The 21,007-nt window shown below is 41.7% G+C and overlaps 1 protein-coding gene across 1 annotated transcript in view; it reads right to left on the bottom strand.

Annotated features, from left to right (window-relative positions):
• The window catches only part of NIPAL2 (NIPA like domain containing 2), a 43,626-nt gene that overhangs the window by 18,991 nt on the left and 3,628 nt on the right, over nucleotides 1-21,007 (bottom strand). Inside the window, exons 2-5 of the mRNA XM_044424225.1 lie at nucleotides 18,145-18,213; nucleotides 14,228-14,399; nucleotides 9,820-9,879; nucleotides 5,967-6,088 (exon numbers count right to left, since the gene is read on the bottom strand). Of these exons, the coding sequence (XP_044280160.1) occupies nucleotides 5,967-6,088; nucleotides 9,820-9,879; nucleotides 14,228-14,399; nucleotides 18,145-18,213 (423 nt within the window). The remainder of the gene's footprint in view (nucleotides 1-5,966; nucleotides 6,089-9,819; nucleotides 9,880-14,227; nucleotides 14,400-18,144; nucleotides 18,214-21,007) is intronic.

Raw genomic sequence — 21,007 nt, 5'->3', positions numbered from 1 at the left:
AAATGGAAGAAGTGGCAAGAAACTTGTGAGTTGAAGAAGACAACATCTGGATCCCTTGTAAAATTCTGTGCATGGTGCAGGGTGAGGGCATGACTCCATAATGGCAAGCATGTAACACCAGTGACTAAGTGCCAAAAGCAGGGGGCTGTCCCAGCAAAATAAGAAACATTGTTCTGCATATTGGTTTTCACAATTCTTATCATCAAATGCATCTCACAAGGGGTTGATGAAAGCCAGATAAAGTATTCACTTTGAAGAAGACTAATAGATATATTTGGTATGGAATTCTTCCACAAATTTACCCAAGCACACATTTATTATACCTTTTACACTGTCTCATTATTCCCATTTCTTTTCTTAATGTTTGCCTGTTAACTGATAAGGTTGAATCCAGTGTTGGCCTAAAAGCTCCATTCATTTCAATAGATCTCTTTTAAGTAGGACCAACATTCAATACGATCATAAGACGCATATTCCTAACCGAGAGCTTTTCTACCAAGGGCTTTTTTGTGCACTCTTTTAAAATGAAGACCTGATCCTTCAGTTTCTCTTCTGTTTTTTTCAGAGCACTTTCCATTTATTTGTTTAAGAACAGGAGAAATTAAGTAGTAAATTATAACAAATGGTGTTCTTTCTCCTGGTGTATTTATGTTATTCCAGTATATCACAGCTCCATCCAGAGGTTATGTAGCAGGAATGCAGGAAAGAAAGATTTTTTTGCATAGAGCTTGGCTCTCCAAGCTGTCACAAAACTGAAAGAAGATACAGCAATTAACAACCATGTATAAAAGCCCAAGTCCCACTTAGGAGGAGCAATGTTATTTAGTTTAAAATGAAATAATTTCTAAAATAAAGGATCAATTATTAATTGTGGGGGGGGGGGCTCATAGCCCCTTTTTGTCTATGTGTAACATGTTACTAACAATATATAGATAAAAGGTATATGGCATGTTCGTCTAAATGTGCACAATGTAAGGAGATAGCATGGGAAAAGAACAGAGACTGTTGTTCCTATAGCTATGGAAAAGAATCAATAAAAAAGAAACGGGAGGCAATCAAACTGCAATGCAGGTGATGTGCGAGAGGCCTCCCCATTATTTGTTCCTATACATAAGATAACAACAGAGATTAACCTCGAGCTCGCCTCTCAGTTTCATTACTGGCCCATATTTCAGAAAACTTACTTCCCTGCCACCCTCCACCCCACCGCACCCCACCCCAATCTGTGCAAGGAAGGAGAGCTGAGTAACTGAAGAAGTTGCCCCTTCTACATTTTTGCAGACAGACTGAGACAAATTTACACAGAGAAGCATGTGGTAGATTGCTTAAAACAAACTTGTTGATTTTAATCATCTGTGTTTTGTTATGTATGATTACTGTTCTGTTATGATTTTAGGCATCTGTGCTGTATTCTGTTTATATGTATATTTGGTTTTGTTATGGCGTATGGTGAAATGATAAAAATAAAGGGAACAGGGAGGGAAGGAAGGGGCATGCCAGTGGGTGGAGCAGGGAGGGGGGCAGAAGCCTCCTGTCTCTGGCCTTACCAAGACCAAGCAGAGTGAACTGGATGGCCTCAGGGGTCCACCGAGTTCAACATGCAGAAATGGAGGACCCTACCCCAGCCCCCAAGTCTCTGAAGCTCCTCCTGTCCTACAAGGCTTGTGCTGGTAGGGACTGGCTGGACAGAGGGCTTCAAGAACAGATCCCACCATCCACATGGCATCTGTCTTGTGGGACTGCACCCTTAATCATGGTTAGGAATTGCAGGCTTCCTCACCTCCTCTGCAAATGCACCTTCCCTTCTCATTCCCAAGCTCACATGTGCAGGGTTAGGCTTATGTGGGTGTGAATGCCAGTCATGGCTTGCTTCAAGTCAAATGGTGCAACCTGAGTGTGAAATAGGCTTGCAAATACTGGTGCGAAGCTAATCAGTGTGAACACTGACATCTGTGCAGCCTTGTCAGCACCACACTGGTAAGCACTGAAGACCAAGTGTGAGAGGAGTTTGCGCAGAAGAAAGGAAAGAAGGGGCAGTGAAGGGGGACTAAGCCCACCGCAAGCCCCTGATCTCAGAACTGACTCTGGTGTCTCTTAAAGGTGAAAGTACTTTAGGAGACTGGCATGATCATTATTAATTTGGATTTTTATGGCAACTTACTGTATAGCTAATGGATCTGAATTAAATAAATTAAATTCATCCTTTTGCATCTCACCCATTACAGCTCCAATGGCTTCTGGTGATGATGGGCATCTATAACCATCAGCATCATTCAGGTTCTGTAATGGGTACCCCCAAAACATCTGGGGACCTTCTGTGCAAACAGAATACTGAATCAGACTGTCCTTTGCTCTGACCCAATATGTTCTAAAAAGTGAGCACAAAATATTCTGCTTTTTTCATGGCTGGATTACAAAACAGGAGGGATCATGCTGGACTTTATTTTGAATCCTATGCATTCCTGATTCTTAAATCATGTTTATCCACTCTGCCAAGATTCCCATAAACAGGCATTCCTGCTCAAAGGACACCACACACAAAGCCTCCCTCTTTCAGGATCATGTCAGGCTCCTGAAAGTATTGATTTGCACTCATACTTTCTAGTCCAGGGCAGCTTTTTACAGAGTCAATTTATTTCTAGAAATGAGGGCAGTGGACACATAACGCATCTTTGCAAACCATCTGCAAATATACCACCTGGAAAACAAGCACACAGACAGCACTACTTTTAAGGCAACAGGAGTAGCCCTGGGAAACACAATCTCGTTTTAGGAGCTCCCCCAAACCGCACTGTTTATGAACTCTTCTCTTCTTAACCAGCCATCCACTGCCCTGGCTTCATAGAGACAGACAAGTAAGGCCCCCCATTAAAAGGTGGTATGTCCTGCTTATGCATGTTCCACCCTTCATAAATGGGATCACCTCAGTCAAAGAGAAGAAACTCCCTGTTTGTGGAAATCTAGCATGCCAGAGAGAAAGGAGGATTTTGACCAGCTTTTCTTCAAGACCAGGCAGCAGGCACCATGGGAAAAAGCCAGTAGTCAGGTCTGAAGGTCGACTAAAGTTTGCAGGAAGGCATGAGAATTCAGGAATATCTTGCAGCTCAAGCAAGGCTTACCTAGAGCAGGAAACCCTCTTGTGTTTCCTCTAGTCCATTAGGATCCAGCCCCCAGCCCAGGTGATAGTAAACTGCCTATGTAAAGGGTATAATACACAGTTCAGCTGTTCACTATATGGGGCAGCCATGCACAAAACCAAAGGTTAGCTGCTCCTGACACCATGTCATGGATACGTTTGTCCCCAGACTGCAAAGAGACTGACTTGGGGCATCCCCCGACTGCATCCTGAGTTGGAGAATCATACCACACGCTCCTTAAAGGTAGGGCTTGACCTCGGATACATTCCAAGGTCGCTAAAGAACTGTTGCTTTGCAGTGGCTACCATAACTATGAGGAAAAAGCTACGCAGAAACCTAGAGGATGAAGGAGGGATATCTGTTGATTTTTTTAGGACTAAACACATGGTTATTACTAGGACAGTAGCAACAGTGATTGTGAGCAAATAAATTTGGTGTGAAAAGGACAATGGAGGAGAGGTGTTTAAATGTTTTCTGAAACACTTACAAATTTCTTTCCCACAGCTTTTCACAGTTCAAGCCGATAAGTATTCTGGTACCACACTTTGTCTTTCACCGAAGTTGCTTCTTTCTCATAAGATTATTATTTATTTTATTTCTAATAGCCAAAGCTCACTGGGTGGTTTCTGTCAGCCAGTTCAGGATCATACTGGAATCTGTGCCTCCATGTCAAAGTCACTGAAGGCAAACACAGCCAATCCAGAGAAAAAGCCATTCTTCTTGTATGCAATTATCCTTGCTTTGGGTTGGCAGAAGGAGGGAGCACATGCTTGGCAGGGGAAGGAAGCAATGGGATGCCATTGCAGCTACTACTGATGTCTCCTTCTGCAATAAGTAGAATATGCAACCTGTGCATAACCCACCCAGTCCACACAAATCACTAGGAAAAGGGGAGCTTTTTATTTCCTGCAAACAGAACTGTGAAGGCTGTGGATGCTTTGATGCTGGAGCGCCTTTAATATTATTGAAAATGTACCATGGAATTCTGGGAAAAGAATTAAAAATGGTAATTCAACATGGCATAGAACAGAGCACTACTTTTTCTATTATTGTAGCACTTGCCTGTTCAAGCAGCAGAGGAGGAAAATGTCTGCATTTCAGATATATGGAAGAAAGGACCATTTCTTGAGCATTTATTTTAGTTATCTAGAGCGTGATTTTATTATAAACTACACATCAAGAGAAGGGAACCTCTTTTAGCTGGAGGGCCAGCATCCATTTCAGAGTTGCTCTGGGGGTGGGAGAGGTCAAAGCAAAGGAAGTGGTAGCACGGCAGCATCCCGGGAGCCTGTTATTTTCCTCCACCACATTTTCCTCCTCATTTTGGCTCTTTCAGGAATGCTGGAAACACTGTGATCTGGTTTGCACAACACAACAACTCACCAGTGGCTGTAAACGCATTACTTTCTGCATGCAAAACTGGCCACTTTACTACTCCACTATAGTTTCCCGTCTAATCTGACCAAGGGTATTTCTACACAAAGTATTTATTGCACACTTTTTATTTCATACTCATGGTTATGGCTTCTTTAGATAATGTTGCGATCCTCTAGTTTTGTTTCTGTGTCTAACCAGCATTTGGGTGAGTTTTTAAGAGGGATTTTTTAAAATAGCAGGGAAATGTAGCATTTAATTCTGAAAGTGAAAGAAAGCATCTTTCCTCTTGGGTATTTGCCTTATTCTTCTGTACCACAATTCCACCTAGAGTTTATGCAGTGGAATAGCATCAAAGGAAGCATTCCTGGTGTGGAGCTGGCATCTCAATTCTACATCAAAACTGCAAGTAGATACAGCAGATTAACAGCCTCATGAGAAAAGCTTTAAGAGAAAAAGGGAACAAGGGGTTTAGGGAAAGCTGGGGCTCCGTACACAAAAATTCAGGGGTAGTGAAACAAACTGCTTTGGAGGCAGCAGATCTGAAGGAAGATCAGCAAGAGAGGCAGAATGCTCAAAAGCAGGGACCCAAAGCTGGGACAGATGCAACTGACCCTTCGTTAACAGATTAACAGTGGTGTGCTATTTATGGAAAGGGAAATTCAGCTGCAGGATGCCTGAAACATGAGCTCAGCAAGGATGGAAAGACTGTTCACATGGTGAAACATATAGCAACGAATATGTCTATACTAATTTCCAGAACATTTTCTGGGCAACGTAAAAATAAATGAAATTAACAATACAACAAACTTCAGCAGAACAAAACACAATGCACCATTAAATTCTCCACAGCAGACGGGGGGAAAAGGCAAGACAAATTTACCAGGCTACCACAGATGCTCTGTCACAACAGACACAACCTGGCTTTCTTTGCACTTTCCATACAGCTTAGAGAGGCAGTCTTAAATTCACACCCTGTTTGACCCAAGGAATGTAGAAGGTATAGCAGCTGAAGTGAACAAACAGCAGCATCCTTGATCTAGAGAACAAGCTGTCCCACAGGAAACCAGTTTGACTCTCTACCTTGTCATGCAGTGAAAGAGCACTTGAATGCTCCTATACTGTTAGTAAATGCAACACTGCAAGTACTGCCCTCAAAAACTATCCACTCAGTGGATGAGGGTGGTATCAGCAGGGGCAGGGGAGCGCCAAAGTTTCCAGAAATATAAACACTTTAGCAAACAAAAGAACTTAAGGGAGGAATCCTGAAAAAGCCCAAGAATGACCAAGCATGCTCAAAGGCTATGAATTGCCGAGTGACATTGGGGGTGGGGGTCGGAATGGAGAAAGAGCAGGAATGGGAAGGAGTACCTTGGAAGAAAACATGCCATGCTGGAGCTGTGTACAGAAGCAATCCATTGCAAGTTGCACTTGTACACGGCCAATTATACTCACCACATAAATCAAGAACTGCCAGCTTACTAAATCATTCTGTATCTTTCTTGCTGTGAGTTCTTGTGTAATGCGTGGAGCAAATGTCACCAATAAAAATGTTCCTGCAATGGTCATAGTTCCACCTTTAAAATAAAATACATTTAGAAAAATGTGTTATTTCTACAGAATATGTAACTGGAAGTATCCCAAGCAGTCTTCTAAATGGCAGTAAAAAGATGAAGATTCAGATACTATGATTCTGTACAAATTTATTTAGCAAATTTAACAAACAAGCAAACAAAGTGTTCATTAAAAAAAATCAATGTGAAGGCATCATGGGTTTCCTTTATCTCCTAGGTAGAAGTTGTTTGAGATTCTGATCCCATTCCAATCAAATACATAGGGCATGATAAGGAAATGATTGTCAAGTTCTTAAAAAATGCTTCATATTTGATCAAGAGTTGGAATTCCAGACCACCCACCTAACTTATACCAGATAACAGATAGATCACCTTAGAAGATGAGTGCATCAGATATATCAAAAAGAACAGAACTGACAAGGGCCTGTGCAGGAACCAGAAGGCAGGTATCACAATCCACAAGTAAAATGTGTAATATGGAGCTCTATCACATGGGTTCCTGCAGAATTTGTCAGGCTACAATTCACCACTAGTACAGAGCCTCTTCCAAACTGAGGGCCAAATTCTGTTTGGAGAAGCAGTCAGGTGCATTACAGTGGTTGGAGGAGTGAAAGGCAGAGCCAAAAAGCAAACAAACAACTCCCCCACCCCTAATGTTAACTTAAAACTCCTACTGTAACTACGCCTTAGGAGAGACACTTCAACCTTCTATAAGAGGTTCTTCAACCTAAAGAGAGATACTTCAATACCCTTTTCCGCTATTGCATCTCGCTTATGGATCAGTCTTCCTAGGAAGGTGAGTTTTTTAGCAAGCTATCTTGATTTTATTATTATTTGATATCTGTGCTGCTTGCTTTGAACACTTTGAGCTCTTGTCTTGTATATCATATTAATTGGACTTTACATTGCATATTGGATTTTATAGTTTTATTCTGTTTATGGTTTTATCTAATCATGTTAACTATTATCTTCATTGTGAGTCACCCAGAGAGCCCCTTATTTATTATAAATGTAATAAATAAATACATAAAATAAACCTTTTGAAATAGGGAAACAACTGCATAAAAGCCAGGAAGCCACCAAGTAATCAGTGGTCAGGCATGGCCACTTGGGGAACTCTGGAAGGCTGGAGTTGGTTGGAGTCAAATATAAACAGCACTGAGGAGACAGTTCTTAGTTTAACTGAGGAGAGGGCTCGGGAGTGGGTCATTCTGAAGGGGAAAAGTAAAAAAACCAAGGTTTCCACAGCTCATGTCACAGTTGTCTGGATACAGAGCTGGCACCCACTAATGCATCTGATGTACTGGGATGCTTCCATGCCCTCTTGGCTCCTACCTTTCAAGACTAATGGCTACTAACACTAAGCTTTCCTCTAGGAAATATTTCAGGAGTCTTCAAAAGGAACATGGGTGCTTGAGAGTACTTCCCAGAGGAGGGGAGAGCAATGTGCAAATTAATGAATTAATGAATGTAGCACAGGAAATGGAGGATGCTGCATTCTAACCAGGCTCAGTAGCAGTAAAGGTAGCTGCTGTGGTTTCTCCTTCTCCTTCTCCTTCTGCAGTGTTCATAGTTGCACAGGCAACTGAATTCATGTGAAGTAGGACGTGGGCTTGTGACAGAGTGTACTTGAACATGTGCTTTCCTGCATAGCTTGCATTCCTTGTTGCCGCAGATTGGCCAATTTAAAATTGGCAATAAAAATGGCTTTTAGGTCCCCACTCCCACAATCAATCAATGTGAATCGTGAGTTTCTGGGGTACAAAAATACTGCACAGAACATTAATGGGACATTAACACACAATCTGAAGGAGGAGGGGGGAAGCCTTCGATGTTCTATATTTATGTGCTTGCACAAACCTCCAACAGTTACCCTATCTGCCATTATACAGCTAACTCCAATGGAATGCAGCAACATTGTTAAAAACCTCCATGGCAAAGACAACTCACAGAAATAAAATAAATCAGCACAGAACTCTAGTTAAAACAATGTGCAGGATACAAGGCTGAACTGGAACATGATCAGCTGAGAGATGAATTCTCTATGTATCACTTGGATGAAAAATCCCTAAACATTATAGGGTTGGTAGAGCAATACTAAATTTCTTTCTGCAAACATCCATAACAGCTGTGCAATTACAATCATTGCACTATAGCTGCATCATCTGTGGCAAATTTCCACAGGAAACCAAAGTCTTTCTTTTCACAAACAAGAGACTGTTTCTGCACAGACAACACTCTGTGTAGGAAAGAAGTATACAAGCTACGTGCAAATCATCACATAGGACCGCAGCACACACTTTCCCTGCATCTAGAGAGGCGAAGCCAGTGGCCAGCTGCAGATTCTCAGGACTGCCACACCAGCTTAGCTGACTACATTCTTCACGTGATCACAGCTAGGAGCAGCCTTACTAGGACAGGCCAAAGGCCCATCTGAATCTGCCCCCCGTGTCCTGCAAAGCCAAGCAGATGCCTCCAACGCTGGACGGCAATCACTCTTCTGCTGTTGCTCTCTCCAAAGAGGTGTTCAGTGACTGCCTCTGAAAGCCACATGCAGCCCTCCTAGATGACTTGTTTTTATGCTCCTCATATTTGGTGGGATTCAGATGCATTTTCTCTGGTTTGTAAAGGTTTCCCATGAACATGCCTATGCAGTTTTTTTGAGATTTCTGCATTTCCATTTTCTGCATGGAACCTGTCCTATTGTGGTAGGGGAAACTGTGGGACCAAAATGGGCCGACTTGTCCACACAGCCAACTGGTTCTGGAGCCTTTTGCTGGGTGAAGGATAAGGAAAGAAAACAATATCTTTGCCGGAAATGCTGTTCAGTATTCTGGCTGCATATGGGAGTATCTAACTAGAAGCATGGACAGCTGCTGTGCGAATGAATATTGTGACAAAGTTTGAAAAGTACAGTCATCTTAAATATGTCAACAACATTTATCCATATGAGTTACTGGCCGGAGTAGTCTCAAATACCAAAAATAGCAACACACTCCCTGTGTTATGTAAAGTAACCAAAATATTTGCTGGAATTAGTCACCAGTAATAAATGAATTGTGAAGCATGGCAATTTTGATTTGCAGAAATATTTCTGCGGCAGACAAGAAGTCCAAGCTTTTGCGCAATAAAGATAGTGTGCCAGCAAAACATTGCTGAAATACTTTCAGAGATGACCAAATTAGTATAAAAGAAACAAATTGTCTTATTTATTTGTTTTATTACAAGGAGCCGGTGTACAAATAACAACATGAAAGTGCTTTGAATAAAATGAGCAAGCAATTAGTTCTTGCCTAATAGTTAATAAAGTTTACACTGTTGTCATAAAAACTAAAATATGTAAATTAATCAAAGGTTATTTCCCAATTTAGCATCTGGCAGCAAAAAAAAGTTGAACATGAACAGAAAAATGCCTATTTAGTTCATGTTAATAGGAAGATGTTATTCCAGGAGAAAGGAAACAGAAGGTTCCGTGGAAGTGGGGATTAAAATCCAGGCCTCCCAAGCAGGTTTTCTGGAACTGAACTGGGTATGTCCTACCTGTTAAGCCTCATGCCAACCTGCAGTAAGTCATGGCTATCTTCAGCTGACAAACACTGGATGGGGTGTGTGTGTGTGTGTGTGTGTGTGTGTGTGTGTGTGTGTAAAAAGAAAGAGAGAACATTTTTCTTCCTGTGATGCTTTGTATTCAGTTTGAAATGATGTTGAGATTTACTTAGCAATTGTTTACTTACCTAATATGCCTTCAGATCTAATGCTCCCTTTCAAAAACATGATAGATATAACTGCACTACCTGGGGAACAAACATTGGCTGTTTAATGTCATGTAATTAAGAGAACATAATAAAGACTATGAAATCAGTTCAGAACCAAGCACAAGATACCCATATTACTGTAGCACTCGGTAGGGCTACTTGTTCTCAAATAGTAATTTTATAAACCCAAAATCTGTTCTGCTTGGCCAGTGAAAGGTTTGAAACTGTAGGAATGCTCAAACAACCCCCCACTGCCGAGTTGGGCTCATGCATGTATGGAGGCAAGTCGCCATTTCTTGTCTGACAAGCGTTTGCTTGACTGTTGCTGTTCTCTGCTTCTAATCTGGTTAGATGGCCTGAAGGCGCCCAACTGCTTTGGGCAGGGGACACCTTTGAGAGACGGACATGGGCATCTCGTGAAATGGCTGCCGTGCAGGAGGTTTGCCCCTTCATATCATGGCTGCGTGAGAGGCGTGGTCAGGCACAAAGCACTCATTCCCCGGAAGGCAAACCGGTGAGGCTAAAAGACAAGCGGCTTGTCCAAGAAATCACGTATAAGGCAGAGGCAAGTCTGAACTCCAAAACACTTTTCAGAACCCACATGAAGATGGTGCTGAAGGACAATACCTCCCTTTGCCCCATCATTTTAAGAATAATAATATCAACTTCAGCAAAGGGACTTCTGTGGGCACAAAAGCACCCCTTGCCCTAACATTCTAATGTGTGTTTGGTCTCAGCAGGTATTTCTGTGAGGTTTCAGGAATCCTTCTGGTACACGGCCATTTCTCTCTTTCTCAGTGCCACATCCCCACAGAAGTGGCTTTTGAGGGAATACGAGTGTCTGCACTGGGAAGGTGGTCATCACAAGCCCCACTGCAATTGGGCTTCGGTAAGCCTGCTGATCTGCCCCTTCCGTGCATGAATGGTGCCATTCTGACTACATAAAGATTGACAGCTGGAGACTGACATCCTTTTGCCTTTTGTTGAGGACCAATTCTCTGGTGCATTTCAGAGTATGGTCATTGAAGGAAGTCAAATTCAGACAGGTATCCTCCATGTCTGCTAAGGTGAATTCTGCTTTTGCTGTGATGCAGATAAACAGTTATGGAAGCGTGCATAACCCTAACCTAATGTTTAGACCTTTTCCATATACATCTCTATGTGTTCAGGACTCCTCCATCCAGTTGGGAATGACCATCAGCTAGGGGTCCTGATTGGACAGAGAGGTCCTACATGAACAGTAAATATGCAACTGCTTGCAGAATTGGGGTCATGGTGGCAGTGCCTGACAGACATACCAATGTGAGCTGGGAGGAGAGCTATTCCTACTCCCTTATGTGTCCACTGACCACCTCTTAGGGGCTAAAGCGATTTCGGCCGGGTGTCTATCTCATTGTTTGTTCATCTACTATTCATCCTGACACTGATAAAATTAAAGACAGTGAGCATCTTGCACAAATGGATATAAAATATACACAAATGAAGGGTATCACAACACAATGAATTCACAACACAAAACTCAGAGCTTATTTTTGACCATAGACAAGGAACCACAAAAGCAGTTTTCAATTTAGACCTGAAAGTTACATCAACAATTGACCTTGTATAGTAATTAAAAGCAAGTAATCCATTAAGCCCAGTTCAGCAGTGCTGAAACTAGGTTAATTTATTCCCACAAGCCCTCTTTTGCAGCTACACGATAATCGAATCATGGCTATGCATTCACCAAGCAAATATTATGCCCAGTACATCTTAAAAAACCCATTCCTCCTTTATTGCCTTAAATCTTGTCTTCTCTAACTTCCTGAAACATCACCCACTCCTCTCTTGCAATGTCCAGATGCAAATTGCCCTTGGCAATTGTGGGTTCTCAATACCAGAACCCATCTAATCCTATCACTTTGGTACATACTATTTCCACCATGGCTTCTTTCATTCTGACCTGTCTGCCAGACAAGGACATAGTACAAAGGGTCCAGTTACTGCCCAGATCCTGTTTGAAGAATGGACACACATTGTCGTTACCACCAGGATGCTACCTGACACATCATGATGGCCAGTATTTGTACACATTTCGGCCCGAATAAGAATGACATGCCATGAAGAAGGCACTTTTGGTTGACTCTCAGTGGCAATGTGCCTGATCATTGAGATATGCCTGGTTTACATGTGCAGTACAGTAGGGTACCACTTCAGACGACTGATGGGAAAGGCTATGCTCTAAAAAATCATATGCCCTGCATGGAACAGCACACAGAAAAAGACCCTGGCACAATCCACAACCCCAGTTTTGTAGAGAAGCCTGAAAAAATATGAGCTTCACCTACTGCCTCAGGTGGTACTCAGGACTCTAGACCTACTTCAGGGATGGTAAGCAATGGCTCTTGAGACGTCGCTGGACTGCAACTTCCATCAGGCCTTACCAATGGCTGTGCTACTCAGGGCCACAATTTCCACCGTGATCTAATTCCTACCTCATTCTGCTGCCTAAATAGATCAAGCCCTAGTCTGTCCTAGATGCACATTTTTGTAAGATTATCTATGATTTTTAGTGAAAGGGGACATGGATTTGAAAAAGCTGCAAGAATTTCATTTATTCTTAAATTTTAAAACAAATAAAAGCAGCACAGATCTAGTCTGCCAGTGACCCATGGAAACATCCATTAGGAAAAATGGCACATGCAACAGAAAACACACAGATGGTTCCTGGAATTACAAAACGTTTATTAAGATTGGTGTCCTGTTTCGAATGCTGTCAGGGGATTAAAGAGAGGTAAACAGCAGACTGTATGCTTGCTTCATCAGCAAGAATTTCCCCCCTGAGGAAACATAACTTTTCTATCTTTATAAGTGGTTTAAATATAACTACTGCAAAAAGCTACTGAGGGCTACATAAATTATTACGATAATAATAAAAAGATTTTTTGAGATGCACTTAGGAAACAAATTTACTTAGATCATCAGTTCATGTGAAACATTAAGATGACAGTTTTAATGAGCAAAAAGTACTGGTATCCAAGCAACATAAAACTCCAGCTGTATGACTGAAGAGCAGAGACAGACATGCGCAAGCACTATGCTTCTCAAAATGATGGTAGATGTATCTTGGCCCTACTGAGACAGTGGGTGGCAGTGGGGAGGGGGGGGGAGCACATAGCTAAAGAGTATAAAATAACCTGTATATAGAAAACTAGATACTGAGCAGAAAGAGCCGAAATCTATCTTTCTCTCAGTACTCCCCAGAACTGTTAGCTTTTTGTGTAAAAGGAAAGTTCTGTGCAGAAGCTTTCTATTATGTGAGCCTCCATTGCAGTGATATGTTCCATATTTTAGGCTTAAAGCAGTTCCAAATCTCTCTGAAATGACAGCCTTGTGAACATGTTACTCATGTGTATGGCACTCCTGTGTAACTGCAGGCGCCAGGGCTTGCTCCCGGCCTCACCTCTAATGACACACTTCTGGGCTAACTCCATCCCCGACCTCTTGCACTGAGGCTCTATGCAATGCCACAGGTGCCTGAAAGGCATGGGGTAGCTAGAATGTCCTGTGCAGACCTCCACACTTAAGATGGAAGCCCAAGGGCAGAACAGCACTGATGATGCACCATCTGCAGCAAAGCCAAGGGCACAATCCCACTCCCACAGCTGCACATGGGTACCCCACATTTGAGTAATGTATACTTAGTGCTTCCAAATGCCTGCAAGGCACCAACACAGTCGCTACAAGCTTTAGGAACCATTACCTAATGAGTGCTCCCTTTATTTTCAGAAGGATTTCTGTCTTTGACAGTGGCACAAGAAGTACCTCACCAGGTTGCCTTCTGGGCCTTGAGTGCTTTGTGCCTGGCCCACCATGTGGCCATGTTATGAAGGGGCAAGCAGCCATTTTGTGAGAATGTCCATGTCAGTCTCTCAAAAGTGTCCCCTGGCCCAACGCAATTGGGAACTTCAGGCCATTTAACCAGATTAGAAACGGGGAGCAATAACAGCCAAGCAAAAGTTTGTCAAACAAGAACCTGTGACTTGCCTCCATAAATGCATGAGCCCAACTCTGCAGGAGGACTTATGATGACCACCTTCCCAGTACAGACAACTGTGTTCCCTGAAAAGCTACTTTTGTGGGGGAGTGACACTGAGAGCTGTGCAAGAAGGAAAATCAGCTGAAATCAGCAGGGCTTCTTTTTACAAGCAGCAGCAAGTAGAAAGAATCCTCTTTCCTAAGTCTATGCTGTACCAGTGGAGCCAGAATGTTATAACTACTTAAATTACAACCTGTTCTGGCCAACTCATCCATCAAGAAAGCTTTCTTATATTTCCCTTTTCATCCATTTTCAGCATTTGTGCAATTAGCCTGCTATTATTTGCGGGGGCGGGGAGGGGGGTCTCACCGATGACAGCCATGCTTCCTAGGGGAGCGATGACCATAGCCGCAGCAAGGCCATACGCAGCAAAGTTCCCGAGTTCTCCAATCCCCATAAGAATCGTTCCACACCACCACAGCTTGCTTCTGTAGCAAGGCTTCTGACTGGCTTGGTGCATCAGTCGTAGATGGGAGCATTTCTAGAAGTCAGAAATTATTAAGTAGTATGAGGATGAATAACAAGGGCATCCATATAACAGACATTGCACTAAACCTCAGCATGGAATTTCAGACTCTTTGTGAACACTGAGTGAGATTATACTGTCATTTTGCAACACTGAAGAAATTACATAAATCTTCAACCCCAAAACAAATGCTTCTGGAAGAAAAATGTCAACATGAGCTGAAGTTAACATTTTATGTAGGTGGTTTGTAATGCTTTGGCTACATGGGACTTACTGTAAAAATATGAGCTTTTCAGAAACTTTGAATTTCAGCGTAGTCTCAGGTCATATGCCAATAGGCTCTCCCATTTTGAGAAATCAAAGAGAAAGGGCTGAGCTGGCAAAATATTAGCACTTCTTTGTTTAAATTATCCATGTAGTGGGGAATGGTTTGAGAAAAGAAATTCAAAGAGACCATCAAAAGGCTGAAAGGAATACTAGCTTGTTTCTAATGGTGTCTCTCCACTGATAAGTCTTTGATCCAGCAGAGATTTCCATTAGCAGGATGGAGGGAAGCAATTTTTGGCTATTTTCCCCTTCCTTGCATCTCCCTTCATCTCTACTCATGCTGTTTGAAAGGGTATCCCAATCCTCTGGGCAGAAAAAAGCAGAGGACTGAGAAAGGAAAGGGGAAATCAGTAAAACCAGTAATTGTCACACTAAAGGAACTGATTCAGAGAGCTCTCCATCAGTGCGGATGGAGCAGTTGATCCATCACCTCCAGAATCAACTAATTGTTAAATTGTGTGACTTAAACAAACAAAAAAGACTGAAATATTTGCGTTCTTTACCTAGACATGTTAAATTAGTGGTATGAGGAACTGGCATCCCCAAGTATTGTTGGACTCCAATTTCTATCAGCCCCAGCCAACATGGCCAATGGTCAGGGATGATAGGAGTTGTCATTCCACAAAATCTGGAGGGAGACAGCTCCCTCCAGCCTCCTCTAAATAATAATATGCATGTATATTTATATTTTGTATTCTGTTTGGAGTGAATCTAGACGTCTTTAAGCCAGATTAAATGGTCTACTCATAGAAAGATGGGGAGGTGACTTGGTTCTTTCAGTCCTCGCATATCTGCTAACAGAATCTTCAGTGAATCAGTGAAGTAGTACTTTCAAAATGTTATTTATTCACAAAAGGCTACAACCCAATACTTTGTTACTGTACAAGGAATAAAAACAATTTCTAGAAAGCCAGTATGGCATAGTGGTTAAGAAAGTGGGGCTGAGACTCAGGCAATCCAGATTTTGATCCCCATTAAATTGTGGAGCCAACTGGGTGACTTTGGGCCAGTCATAGACTCTCAGCCGAACCTTACCTTACAGGGCTGTTGTTGTGGGGATAAGCTTGAGAGCAGCAGAAGGAGAATGAGATAAGTTGCTTTGAGTTTGTTGAAAGAAAAAAGCAGGATATACATCTAAATAAAGTAGGAGAAGTAGTACATCTTTAGAAGTAGTATATCTTTCTGACTAGCAAATTGACACTCATGTACTTCTCACTCTTGTCATCCATCCATTCTGGCCAAAGGCCTAGAAAGCTGAACAGTCAGGTTGCTGGACCACACAAATGTTATATGAAGCTTTCCATTCACGTGCCACAGTCTGCTGGCAAGAGTTGGGCACAATATTTCTCCTGACAGCCTCACCTTTTATATGAGGCTTTGGGACCAGGAGCAGGGCCAGGGAGCTAGTGATGGGCAAGACAGCTGCCTGCATCCTTCAAGTGCTGCTGCTAGTCCGAGCAGGTGAGGGCTCTCAAATGAGGTGCTCAAGAACATCTTTCCTGGCCGCCACTAGGCTCCATCCCCCTCCTGAACTGCATTTTGCTTCTTAAGACCATGACTGCCTTTAATTTAAAAATGTCTTTAACTGGCAGACCGACATACTACAAAGCCAAAGGTTGTCCTCAGACATCATTTCTGTTTGGGTTCAAATGAGTGGTTTTGTATTTTGCATCTCAGACCTAATTCTGTCCCTTACTTAGGTTCTTCAGCAGGATATTTAGGCAGCAGTTTATCTATTGAAAAATAAGTATTTTATGACAGGCCACAGTTTGCAGCCGTCTTGCGAGTGAACTTGCTCCCTGTGGCATCCATGCTGTGAGTGCACCTACAACTGAGTCAAAACGGTTGGCAACCCTTGGAATAGATAATATTGGACTAGAGTCATAAAGAACTTGACTTGATGTAATCAGTGATGTATGTTTTATTTATTGTATTTCTATCCCACCGTTTTTCCTGTCAAGGAACTCAAGGCAGCTTAAAGGTTTTCCTCCTCTTCTCCGTTTCATCCTCACAGCAACAGCCCTGTGAGGTAGGTTGTCACTGGCCCGAAGTCACGCAGTGGATTCTGTGCTGAGCAGGGACTATACACCAGATATCCTGAGTCCCTTTTAAATCTGTGTTTGTCTGTGTACCGGAACATACGCAAAGTTGCGATAAATCTTCATTTGTCATGCTCCCTGTGTACCAAGAATCACTTCTGCAAGGTGCCATTCCACATAAGGTTAACAACAGATGCGGAAGGCTGATTTCCATGGAGTACAATCTCACTGTGTGGAGATTCTCCCCACATGGGTATCAACAACAGCCAAGAACTGGGCCCCGCTGGCATGGAAAATTGAAACGTGATTAGGGTGAAATGATATGGAAAGCTGTTTTCAAATGGTAGACCTATTGTGTTGAGTATGGCCATGCAGAAGCAATTTCCAGCAGGCTTCACATGGGAACCATGACGCTCAAATTTGTAGTCAAAAGATCCGTATTGCAGGATGAGGATTACTGGGTGTGTAGTAAGGATCGATTTTCATGGCAGAGCAGTAATCCGATCATCTCTCTGCACAGCATGCCAATTCTCAGCTCACTTTCAGACATTTTGTCTTAATATTGTAAGCTACAGGGCTCGAAGGGAGGGAAATGTGGCAACTGTTAAGGAGGCACAGAGGCAGAGGGAAAATGGGATGCCTTATGTCTCTTAAAGAACAATCCTATGCAAGTTTAGACAAAACGCAAAAGGAAGCATGAATAGGCACCCTCAATAATGCAATGGACCGAAGGCCTATTGACTCCTTTCAACAACTTTTTGACTACTTTCAATTCTCCTGGTATTTAGATGACACCTAAATATAGCGATATTTACACACATACACATTCCATATGTATCCACTGCAACCATGTAGCTCATCGGTATGCAGTATAACCTATTGTTTTTCTCTTTTCCCACATTTTCATTGTTTTTTGCTTGCATTTCACTATAACTTTTTGAAATATGTAATGGCTAGCTGGGGCGTGCTGGGAGTTGTAGGCCTTTTTCTGTTTAAGTTCGCACATAATTGTACCTTTATTCATAGAGCAATTTTGATATGAGGCTCCTACACTTTAGGAGCATTGGCTTAGCATAGAGAAAATAAATAAATTATTATATAGGATAAGATATAAAGAAAAGGCTAGCAGTATGCTGTGGTCATCACATGTAGCAGAATGAAATGTTTGAAGTCATAAAATATATCAACATTTAAAATTAAAAAGAAATTTTAAACATGGGTCTTGATTTTACAAGTAAATTAAAAAATCCCTAACAACATATCATAATGTAACCAAGTAGCTCAATGATGCGTTTTGTCAATGTACTATGAACCAACATTAAATATTATAGCCTGTATATAGTTCTGGAGTTTTAATCTCATTGCAATCCATAATACAATGATGGTTTTCATACCTGCAGATTCAAAGAGATGCTGATGAGAAAGTTTCCTGCAATTGCTAACAAGACACCCAAGAGCAAACTCTGCAAATAAACAAACAAAACCAAAAATATTCAAGTACAGTTAAAGCAAGTTTACAAAAAGGAAAGTAAATATTTATATACTTTCATTCATTTTATAACCCCCCCAAACCTCTAGGTTTTAGGTGCAATCCACCTTAATTCTTCTCTGGTGTTCACTGCTCTTCAAAAAATGTATAGAACCAAGGCATAGTTTCCAATCCAATTCTTCTCTGTTCTCAAGACCCTAATGGTACAAGTGCTTAAGGAAAGCTGATCATTCATTAAGATTTTTTATCATGCATGTTTCAACAACCTGCATTCTGTCACAGTTCCTATCTACATTTCAGAAGCAACAAATCAGATTAAACCCAATTCTCTTTGTTTCTCTTAAGAAAAAGCTGGATTGAATCCAACTGGATTTCATATCAAAGTTTTACCTAAGAGAAGAAAGATGGATGAAATCCAACATAAGTTTTATATTGGTAAATGTAGCTTGCAGATTACATATACAGCAGCAAAAAGGACAAGATAATTACCCAGAATGTTCATAAAATGTTTTAAAATAACTTGCTTCAGGTTCAAAATGAATTAAAGATGAGACTCTTTCAAAAACCCATGATAAAAGAGAGCTGAGCTGCCACTCAGAATAGTAGAGCTTTCCCCAAACTGGTACCCCCCAGATATGTTGGGACTACAGTGCCAATAATTGTCCAGCCAGGTCAGGGAAGGTTTCAGTAGTACGTTTTCATGCTTTCCAATCCACAGAATATGTGTACAAAGTAATGGGAAATCCATCTATAATGCAGTGCGGCTCATGTTTCAAAAGGAAAACACTTCATCAGGTGTAATGTGGTGAAGTCCACAACATTATTCTTTCAACAAAAATGGTTGGACAACTGAAAGGGATATAGTATCAGCATTGAGATGCATGGGAGATAGATAGTAAATGCAATAATATGTATAGTAACACTATAAAATGTATAGAGAACCATCTTGGATAACAGGTGGTATAGAAATCAAGTAAATAGTAAGAAATGGCATAATAAACATTGCAATGTAGAATTGATAAGAATTTTAAGCAAACAATCAGGGAGATTGTTTCTTTTTTTCTGTTGAGGCGAAGCAGAAACAGCAACAGGATAAAGTACTCTCTTCATGAGCTTCTTAGCTCTTCTGGTATCGGAGTCACCAACTGGACATTTAACAGCTTTTAGACAATCGCAAAAAATATTTTGATATATATTACACCCCATTCCCAATGGAGTGAGGATGGAAATATCAGCATGGGAAAACACATGACACAAGAATTACAGTGGACCACTAAAACAAAGATAAAACTCAGAAGATATTTAAAGGGCCAATTAAAATGTAAAAACCCTATAGGCATTACCCAAGAAAATGTAACTATACTTAAGTTCCTCTGATTTCAATGACAAAGGATAAGCACATGCTTAACTTCCCAATCCATACAGGGGAGCTGTGCTGATGCAAATGAAAGAACTACATAGTCCATCATTCTGTTCTCACAGTGGCCATTCAGATGCCTATTGGAAATCCCCAAGTGGGACAAAAGTGCAAAGCACCCTCAGCCCCGGCTGCAAATGACATACAGAGCCTTGGCTGGAACACTGGAGATACCATGTTGCCTTCACAGTTAGGGGCCACTGACAGACTTCGCCTCCACAAACTTCTCTCGTCCTCTTTTTAAGCCATCCAGATCGGTGGCTGTCACTACATTGCGTGGAAGAGAATCCTATAATTTAACTATGCACTGTGTGAAAGGCCGGTCTTTAATTGCCCACCCATCCACTTTCTTAGAAACGATGTTGGACATGAAAGTCCAAGACACGAACGTCTGGGGAGCCTTCAAAGAGCTGCCCCAAAAGGCGACGGAACGGGGCAGCGGGAAACAGGTCTGCCCACAAAAGCGGGGGAGCAGCACCGTAGGGGCTTTTTGTTGCAGCCTTTCTTTCTTACTGTTCAAAGGAACATTTTACAGTCAAGGGGTAGCCAGCCAGACATGTACCTTGTTACAGATGTTTGTTTTTATATCTTTATTTCAATTCTAGCTCATCAGTATCTGCAACAAAATGAAGCCATTTTCAGGGGGAAACCTGCTAATCTATTGTAGCAAAAATAGTTCTGTGCCACCTGGAAGATCGACACATTTATTCTGAAATGCCACAAGTCACTATGCTGCTTTTGCAACAAAAGGGTGCCTATTTCCAAGTTAATATGTTAAGCAGCGGGGCAGCAGAAGCAAACTCCAGTTTATTCCAGTAGTCATGCTGCTGCTATGATTTAAATAAGTCTAAAATCTGATGTTGCAAATGCTCAAAATATTTGTTATCAGGTCTGGCAAATAGTTTTTCATAACTGAGGTAATGCACACAACCATCTAAAGGCATCCACCCTAGGTCTAGGGTCCAGGTGTACAACTCATCAATGACTCCAACTTCTGGTGTTATGAGACTGAGATAATTGCCGATGGTGTGGAATAAGTGACTTGGGGGATATTTTTCTCCCTACCCACTTTCTCCACATCATGGATCAGTATATGTACCTCTACCATGTCTCCCCCTACTTGCCCTTTTTCTAAGCTAAAAAAGCCCCAAACAGGTAAACCTTTGCCCAAGCCCATTCACTATTTTGATTCCCATTTTTCTCCAGCCTTCCCAGTTCCACAATATCCTATCTGAGGTGCACGAATTCTAATCAGCAGGATCCTAGTAATCTGAACTTTGGACAGATGTGCATTAATGTTTATTTATTTATTTATTTAGAAAATTTCTAGGCCGCCCCATTCGCCGAAGCC

This window comes from Varanus komodoensis, unplaced genomic scaffold (genome assembly GCF_004798865.1).
Source record: "Varanus komodoensis strain SLA01 unplaced genomic scaffold, ASM479886v1 scaffold14_1, whole genome shotgun sequence".
Taxonomy (NCBI): domain Eukaryota; kingdom Metazoa; phylum Chordata; class Lepidosauria; order Squamata; family Varanidae; genus Varanus; species Varanus komodoensis.
This window is presented reverse-complemented; position numbering and strand designations above follow the sequence as displayed.